At 32.4% G+C, this 9786-nt stretch overlaps 2 protein-coding genes across 3 annotated transcripts; one reads left to right on the top strand and one right to left on the bottom strand.

Moving 5' to 3' along the window:
• Positions 1–3856: 3856 nt before the first annotated feature.
• On the top strand, positions 3857–7256 carry nac (GDP-fucose transporter nac). Its single transcript, XM_090110098.1, has 5 exons — positions 3857–4040; positions 4150–4351; positions 4781–5006; positions 5302–5594; positions 5726–7256. Exons 1-5 carry the CDS (start codon positions 3958–3960, stop codon positions 5942–5944), a joined length of 1023 nt encoding a protein of 340 aa, XP_089966224.1. The 5' UTR covers positions 3857–3957; the 3' UTR covers positions 5945–7256.
• Positions 7074–9412, bottom strand: Ids (iduronate 2-sulfatase). 2 transcript variants are annotated; one of them, XM_090110097.1, is made up of 5 exons: positions 9015–9412; positions 8366–8843; positions 7921–8196; positions 7285–7645; positions 7076–7213 (listed from the first exon to the last, which is right to left on the bottom strand). In XM_090110097.1, the coding sequence occupies exons 1-5, from the start codon at positions 9231–9233 to the stop codon at positions 7180–7182; spliced, it is 1368 nt and encodes a 455-aa protein (XP_089966223.1). In that variant the 5' UTR covers positions 9234–9412; the 3' UTR covers positions 7076–7179. The 2 variants fall into 2 exon arrangements, with proteins under 2 accessions (XP_089966222.1, XP_089966223.1); XM_090110096.1 differs by having other exon boundaries at positions 7074–7645.
• Positions 9413–9786: the final 374 nt, after the last annotated feature.

Here is a 9786-nt window from a genome sequence, read left to right as displayed (position 1 = left end):
TCAGTGCAGCGCCATTACTAATAATAATGAGCGATTAGAGCGTGACTAGTCGAGCAACAAATCCGTGGATTTGTTTTTGTTTGACGGCCGTCTCATTACGCACACATGCGTTGTGAATCTTGGTGGTGCATTGTAAATACTTTCACAAATACTTTCAAACGTTTTGAATTTTGGAGGGGCGCGCCATGTTATCGTAGTTTATCTTCTAAACCAGAATCTGATGGCAATTAGGGAAATCAAAATTTTGAGTGTGCAACCCTGAGGAAAATGGACTGAACGATCTTGATACTGCTTATTTTTTATTTTGTCCTCAATATCATTAGTCAAACTCAAACTCAAACTCAAACATTTATTTATTCAATTAGACTTCTTGGAGAAGCACTTTTGAAACGTCAATACATATTTTTTACATTTACCACCGATTCGGAAAGCAGTATCTATGGAGAAGAACCGGCAAGAAACTCCATAGTTGCTCTTTTAAATCATATCAGTATTACAATTTAATTTTACAAAATATGTAACTGTATATTATAATATGCCAGAGAACTGTCCTGTGGTTTTTACGCGATAATAAAGTCACATTACATAAGTGGACAATACTGTACTTAATAATGGATATCCACTTAATATTATGTAGGTAGGTACATACTTACATGTATAATATACAATTATACATATTACTTTTATACAGGTAATACATATTATTAAGCTATTGCATAGCTTCTATCGCGGGCCTTGAGCGCGGGGACCGAATCCAGAAATTCCGTAACGAAAAAACCTCACGCTCCCCACTCCGACGGACACGGAGGTGTGGCTTGAAGGCATAGCATGCAATAGCCTATAGCTTTATCGCGGCAGTCCCCGAGTGCCACACACGGTCTTTTATTTACACATACCTATATTTGTATATTCATTACCAGTATGCCATGTGAAAATATCGATATAATGATAATGTAGATCAAAACTGCTTATAATTTTTTATAAAATAAAATAAAAATAAATTAAAACTATGTTTATTTTCGTAAGTATTAACAGTACACACATTATAAAATTGACTTGGACAGCTTGGACTTGACGAATTGGAAACTCCTGTAATAAGTTTTCATAAAATTATATTCTAATCAACAAACAATATTATAGTTACCTACATATAATCTTTTTTTTAATTTTAAGTATCAAAACGGGTAAGTCCAATTTACCAATAAAATCTTCAAAATTGAAAATTGTGATGTGTTTGACCCTTATTCATCGAATGTTTTTCTATACACATTATAAACAACACCTCTTGCTTGTGATCGCAGCGGCTTTTTCGACATTTTCGAAGATTTTTTAGACAAAATCCTAAAAATTATTCATCAACTGCAAAAAAGACAAATAATTTGACAACTAATTTGATAGCTGTTGTCAAATAAGTTGCCACATGAAAATCTTTTATTTCTTAAATATAAATATGCCATCAGATTCTGGTAGACATGTGGTAGAAGACCTATAGCTATTGAAATTTAACGTCGCCAGCCTTGTTCGTTCCGTCCAAGGAAATTTCCATGGGATTATAGAGATTTTACGTAGACGTATGAATACAGACATAAAAATCATAACATAGAGCTAGACCACAGACATGTATATTAAGTAGACAACGCAAGTACCGCGATCTGTATGAAAACCAAGCGTGTCATATTTTTTGTACTGACCTTGACGCGTTATGACGTCACGAGCGCTTTTTAGTGATGGTAATTTCATTTTACGCTAAATCGATTAGGACGCCACTCGCGCGGCGATTCTAGTATCGTCCTATCCCATCGAAGTAAATCGAAAGAAATCAGATCAAACTAGATCTATGTCTAAGAGGTAGTTAAATAAATGAATCGTAATCGATTACTAAATCGATTCAAGACAGAAAAATGATAATTACCACAGACAGAGGAATGATAAAATAAAGTTATAAACCTTTTAATATTCTAACAAGTAAACTAATGTGTTTTAGCTTTTTCTTACATATGCCCATTGAGTTACCATGTACTACGTACTAGAGAGGCCATCGAAAGAAAGTAATGAAACTGTCAATCAATCAATCTTTATGTCCCGTTGCATCGATCCATTTTTCTTTTATGTTCGGGTTACTTGGAAAACTGAAAAAAACAAACATAGTCTAAGCAATAAGGAGTTTTCTTAAAAAACTCCCAAGATGACACTTTAACTAATGGCGTCCATGTCATAATATTTACTTTTAGTACCTTTGTATTAAAATACTTAAAAGTTTTAGGTCAAGTCGTATTAAATGACAAAAAAAATCTATGCCTTTTTTTCTGAAAAATTGCTCCTTCAAATTATCATTTTTCTGTTCGATTATAAAATCGATTAGAATCGAGAACTGTTGCATCAAATGAACATCACTAACCACAAAATTGGACAGAAAAATGAGAACAGAAAAATGAGAAGACGCTATTCATTGCTTGTTATCATACGACGCGATCTTTACCGTGCCAAGTAAAAGCCGCAATGTATTCCGAATCATTTCGTATGATTTGGTATCCGTGTTTGTCACGATCGTTTTCCACAGATATTCTTTATTTCATTTTAAAATAAATAGTGCATATTCTGATTAGAAAATTACTTACCGGTGGAAGGAAACATCTCTGCTAACTCGACCACTCACAGCTGTGGAGTTTCTACAGTTTATAACGGCGCAATTCGGCATTTTACTTTATTCAGCTTCACGTCTTTCCTTGGCGAACTGCAAGCGCGGACCGAGTGTAGGCCAGCGTCAAGTAAGTTTCATAAACTTAGTTTGGACCCGGGAGTACATACACTCGCTTAGTCTATCTTGATACATGTCTGTGAGCTAGACCGTGTTACGAGACGACGCGATGTGCAAGAAAGACAAACAAACCAACAAAACGTTGGGCAAACGTTGTTATGCCGTACTCTTGTCACCTAAATGAAAAATAGATGTTGGCCGATTTTCAGATCTACCCAACCCAATAGACATACAAAAATATTATGAGACTTGGTTCAGCCTTTTCGGAGGAGTTGTATAACTAACATTGTGAATTTACTTCTCTTCAATATTGATAATCTCGAAAACAGTTCAAGTTATAAAAAAAATATGAAATAGAAAAGTTGTAGAGAATTTAATTCTAATATATTTATCATATTTTTTTCTTTTGCGCAGATTCGGGCACGCTCTAAAGAAATTTGCCGCTAGTTATACTTTTAACATTACTGAAAGTTAGGATGTTACTTTTTAAAAAATAAAAAAAATATTGTTTTTTTGCAAACATTCGTACACAATAAAAAAACCGGCCAAGTGCGCGTCGGATTCGAACACGAAGGGTTCCGTACTATGGGGAACCCCCTTAATATAAATATATTTTAATTTTTAGGATTTGTTGTTAAAGCGGCAACGGAAATACATAATTTGTGAAAATTTCAACTTTCTAGCTATCACGGTTTACGAGATACAGCCTGGACAGACAGACAACGAAGTCTCAGTGATATGGTCCCGTTTTACCGTTTCAGTACGGAACCCTAATAAACGAATCTTTGCGCTTATAAGGATAAATTTGGGAATGCCATCTTATACGTGGTGTAAAAAGTGAAAAAAAAAATAATAATATATACAACGAAATCTAAATTGTATAAATAAGTGACATGTTTTTCTGCACTAAATAATATTTTTTTGTTTTTGTCGGTGTACATTCCGTTAGACGCATTGCTTTGGGAAAACGTTATTAATGTCACAGTCAAGCACTGTCAAACCTTACAATACGTCAATAATACGTCAATCAAAATGATTTTGAAAAATGTCATTGCAAATTTAGTAGATAAAGACATGTCAAAAAAGAAATTGAAAATTCGTAATGTGTGTATGGTTGATATAGGTGTACCGTATTAAATTAAAATTAGATTCAAGTGAAGCGAAGGGATAATACATAGAAATTATAATAAAAAACATAGATGTATAAGCATAGAAATATGGAAGACCAAACAGATCTATGTTCAAGATATATAAAAATATTTATAGTTGTTGCATGCTATTGGTAAGATAATTATTATATTTTTTATGTTTCATTGATTATTAGATAATTTATTAGTGATCATCAGTTTTACTTTACATTACTAAAAGTTATACCTTTTTTTCGGTTGTAGGATTGTTTCAATAGCCACAGTATTTGTGAATAAAAGTTTACTCAGTGGTCAGGACGTGGCACTAGAAGCACCCTTATTTATAACATGGTTTCAATGCATAGTTTCATTTACAATATGTTTTACTCTCAGTAAAACTGGTGGCATACCAGGTGTTTTTAAATTCCCTAAAGGAACACCATGGAACGTTGAAATAATGTGGAAGGTATTTGAGCAATTTGTTACACATGTTATCTCTAAATTGTTGGAAATCTTATCTTGATGACCAATTTGTAATTGTAATCAATTGGTTTTACCTTTGTTTATTGTATTTTGAATGAACAAAAAATGTTTTAAAATACATAATAGTATGATATAAATAATACTGTTATGGAAGTATTTATATTTTAAAAGTTATTTGTACATTGGTACAAAAAAGTTTTAAAGGTTATTTGTATCTTTGCGCAAACATTTTAATTATTGCGTTTTGTATCATTGTATATTGATACAAAACGCAATAATTAAAATGTTTGGAAAGTAAGGATTTAATAAAATGCTTTTGCCACAAATCTTTATGCCACAAATCTTATTGCCACAAATCTTTATGCCACAAATCCTTATGTTTACAATTTGATGTGTTTTTATATTTTTCCAGGTAATACCACTATCAATAATGTTCACACTGATGATAGCAACCAACAATTTATGTTTAAAATATGTTGGTGTTTCTTTCTACTATATTGGAAGATCTTTGACTACAGTATTTAATGTTATATTCAGCTGGGTGCTGTTAAGACAAAAAACATCTTTAAGGTGTATAATGTGTTGTGCATTTATTGTCTTTGGATTTTATATTGGAGTTGATCAGGAGGAGCTATTAGGTATAGATTATCACTACATAGTATAAAGCAAAGTCGCTTTCTCTGTCCCTATGTCCCTTTGTATGCTTAAATCTTTAAAACTACGCAATGGATTTTGATGTGGTTTTTTTATTTTTTAATAGATAGAGTGATTCAAGAGGAAGGTTTTAGTTTACAAAGTGGGCGAAGCCGCAGGCGGTAAGCTAGTATTTAAAAAACTGTGCATTCATGCTCTTATCCTTGTTTATTGTTGTTTCTTTACTAAACACAAAATGAATAATGTTGTGTGTATTTAAAATTATAATATTTGTTACAGGATCATTCTCATTAATTGGGACAATTTATGGAGTTGTAGGCTCCTTAATGCTTTCCCTCTATTCCATATTTACAAAGTCAGTGTTGCCAAGTGTAAATCAAGAAATTTGGCTGCTGTCATATTACAATAATGCCTACTCCATTATATTGTTCTGCCCCTTAATGGTATTGAATGGGGAGTTAAGTGTGCTTTGGAATTATCCAAATTACCACAGCTCCTACTTTTGGATGCAAATGGTCATTGGTGGCTTTTGTGGATTCGCAATAGGATATTTCACATCTCTTCAAATTAAGGTAAATTAATTTTGTACAAATATTGACATTATTTTTTACAAAAAGTAAATTTTTTGAATACGTAATAAAATGGGTTAAGTATTGATTGAATTTAACCAGACTTACTTTAAAATTATTAATTATATTTACAGGTAACATCACCATTAACACATAACATCTCAGGCACAGCAAAGGCTTGTGCTCAAACAGTTATGGCAACACAATGGTACAATGAGACAAAGAATTCTCTCTGGTGGGCGTCAAATATAATTGTATTAGCCAGTACTGCATTATATGCAAGGTTTAAACAAGTTGAAATGGAAGAAAACTCCAGAAAAATTATTCCCGAAGAAAAGAGAAGTTTAGTGTAAACAAGACTGTTTAGAATGTTGAGTATTTCGGATATATGTAGCACAAAATTTATTATTGATGATTAGATTTAGATGTAAATGTAGTTAGAATCATATCAGGAGATAGTATTAATGTGATTGCAACATTGCATTATTAATTGACAACAGAAAGTTATAAGGAATTTTTATGAAATGCTTATTTTATGATTTTGGAATGCTTCAAACATGTCTAGTACATAGAGTGAAAAATATTACCTATATTTCCACTCGACATGCTTTCTTATTGTCCACATTTTATTACAATTACTGTAATCTGTATGTATTTTTACACCAAAGAGTATACAATGTAGAATTCAAGGAAGTTATTCTCATGAGCTTATACATATAAAGCCAGTTTCTGAATGTAAAGAATGTTTGTAACCATACTTAAATGCTGCTTAAACATTTTCTTGTATTTGTATGTGACATAAGCTTTCACAAACCTTAATCAAATCAATTCTCAATTGAAAAACCGGCCTAGCTATAGTATCCTAATTTGAAACACAATCTAAAGCTTCTACGTCAGAAGTATACAAAATTTTCTAGATTGAAGTGATAAAATTAAGAGAGAGAGAGCTTCCTGAATGTTCTTTAAACACATCCAGAATAATAAATGTGATAATTTCTAATAAAACTTCTGCTATCGTAATTGACGTACAATAATCAACTAGACTCAAAATTACACTCAAAAAGTGTCCGAAGCAAACTCTGAACTCTGCCTCCCATTGGGCAGAGTTTTCAAATTAGCGATACAGTAGACTCCGAAAATATCTTAAATAATCAGTTGCAGAGATTAGTGTGTAGACGCAGCATCAGCTTCTTTTTTCCGTATATAATTGGGCATAACGGATGCGACATTCCGAGTTTTGAAATAATATTATTTTTTGGGTGAAGACTTTAATATAGTTAAACTAGTGCAATATACTAAAAAGTTCTTTACTTCCTGCCATTAGCTATGTAAATTATGACTATAATATATTACGATATTTAAATTTTATTGTAAATATTTAAGATATACATACCTACATACAATAATGAGTATTTTTTAGCATAAGTCAAGCATTTAAAAGTTTTACTTGAATTTATTCCTATATATTTATGTAAGTTATGTTTACCTATTATTTTGTGCCCTAAGCAATTTCGATAGCTTAGATTTTATATCTTTATATTTATGTTTCATGTGAATGTTATTAGATTCCTCAGGATCCAGGACATGATCATACAGTTCTATACCCAGTGTTGTATTCCAATCTTTTGTAAATAAAATACTATTAAACGCTATCCATTCTGTGTATCTGTATCTTTTTGTTCGTATACTATACCCCATTATTTTTATATCTCTTAGGCGCGGTTTGTCAGAATTTGTTTGAGGTTGTACTGATGGGCGAGGATATTGACTTAAAGCAAAGGCTGTTCTTTTCATATCTCCTTCTACTTTAGCACGCATATGCGGCATTAAACTTTTGCCTTCGAAACATTGTGTTTCTTTACTATTTTCACACTTTGGTATGCTAGTTTTTAAACCAGCCAATTCTATCAAAGTTGGAAATATGTCTAATAATTCCACAGGGCTGTCTACTTGTTTTGGATTTAAGCCGGGTACATGGAATATAAGGGGTACTTTTAACGCGACATCGAAATTACTGTATTTTGCCCATAGTCCATTTTCTCCCAAGGACCAACCTGAAAATAAGTTTTATTCACATTGTTTATGTTTCCAATACGTTCATCTAATGTATAAAACATACGAAAATTCAACTATAGCGCCCGGCAAACTTCTTGGCCAAAAAGTAGCGTGGTGGTCCCCCCCAGCTTGCGCATATAAAAATTAAAAATGTACTAAAACTTGATGCGCAAACTTCCCCCACCACGCTACTTTTTGGCCAAGAAGTTTTCCGGGCGGGCGCTATACCTCCCCTGAGTATATATACGTATTATGTTCTGTGCGCTATACTGACCGTGATCGCTCGTCAATACAACGATAGTTTTCCTCATATCGACATTAGCCAATAAGTTTCCAATCAAATCATCTACATAAGAAGATGCGGCATAGTAGCTCTGTTTGATCCTCAAGGTCCACTCAGAGGGCATGGTTCCAAAAGGAAAGGATATATTAAGCCGTTTTATGTCGTCCCTACGACGGACGTCTAGCCAAGGATGCCAAGACACTGTTGGAAGAGCTTGTGGTTTCCATGGGTAAGACGGTGGTCTTACATTTTCTATTGGAACATCTTCTGTAAGGTTAAAATATTAAGATTTACCTATCAACTATATTTTTAAAATTTAACAAGCTATAAGAAAGTCTTTAAATAATATTTTAGTAACAAATTAAAAGCAGTTGAAATTTATTTTCATACTTTTCAACAAATACGAGAATTTTTTCGTAGTTAAACCGGAACATACCTAAATACTGTGAAGGAAACCTCAATGGTATATGTGGTTTGTGAAATCCAACGGCTACAAAAATGGGCTTTGTTGCATTCCTTTCTTTAAAGATATTAATAGCATTATTTAAAATTTCTAGATCCGGTAATGTTTTTCCTGGTTGCGTTGTTACATTTATAGGGCATATAAGATTCCTTTGCAATTTTCCAGTCTTATAATCGTTGCAAACTTTTGAATCTTTGTAAATCTCACTAGGGGCATGATATGGAGGAACAGACCAGCTATAAGGGTAATCATCAGTAAAATTAGAACTCTTTCCTGGGTGAAAGATTTTACCAAAGGAATAAGTATCATATCCAGATTCCTTAAATACTTGTGGAAGCGTTGAGAAATTCGCAACGTTATCACGCCAGTAACTGTAAAAATCATACAAGCGTAATGAATCGGGTCTCCGTCCGGTCAATATTGAATTTCTGCTTGGAGCGCATAGCGCCTGCTGAAAAATGAACAAAAAATATCGCATTGAATGAATAGATTATTTAGGTTTTATATTTTAAGAATAAGACAGCTTTTCAAGATAAATCCACAATATCACAGCACAATATACATCTTTCATTCGCAAGTTTTATGCAAGTACATAAATGAAAAATATTAATTTGTCACTTACTTGAGCAAATGCATTTTGAAAAATTACTCCGTTTCCCGCCAATTTATGAATGTTCGGTAAATAAACTTCCGAAATGGTAATGAGCCGCAGGTCATCAATTATGATAAATAAAATATTCTTAGAAATATGATTGCCCTTGCAAAAGTTCGAAATTTGAACGAGATAAATAAAAAATATAGTTAATACACCTTTAAATCTGTCACATTCCAAAATCATCATATTTTCTACTTCTTACCTACTCACTCTTTTTGTGAAGTCAAGCGAAGTATTTTTTATTGTGTCGCAGATACCACAAGTAGATACTTGGATTTATGAGCGCACCAAGGTATCCAAATTCCAAGTCAATGCTCAGCAAAATGCTCAGTTAAAATAAAACAACATGCTACTTTGCAAAGTAAAATACCTACACAATGTACATCGGCGATATACCTACCAACACTTAAAAATATAGAATAATTTTATGTTAATTTGTCAGTGCGCACTTTTTAATTAGACATTTCATTTTTTAAGTAGTTTTACTTACTATTCATACATTATAATTTAATTTTCTATTAATAAATATTATGTAAATATCATTAAAAATATAGAAACTAGTACATAACACTTGTTAATTCAATAGTTTTTTTTGCGCTCTTATCTGAACAAATGTTTTTACCTGTGCGTGGTTTTTACTTTGCTCTGTGGTTTTTACGAACGTAGTGTTATCACAACTACAAACAAATATTATTATGCCTATATGCTGTGTACACAACTACTTAAGTAAACTCACACA

This window comes from Colias eurytheme, chromosome 15, assembly GCF_061535395.1.
Source record: "Colias eurytheme isolate Ceu_HAF_F1 chromosome 15, ilColEury1 Martin Lab GWU primary, whole genome shotgun sequence".
Classification (NCBI taxonomy): domain Eukaryota; kingdom Metazoa; phylum Arthropoda; class Insecta; order Lepidoptera; family Pieridae; genus Colias; species Colias eurytheme.
Note: the sequence above shows the minus strand (reverse complement) of the source record. Positions and strands in the feature narration are given on the sequence as shown.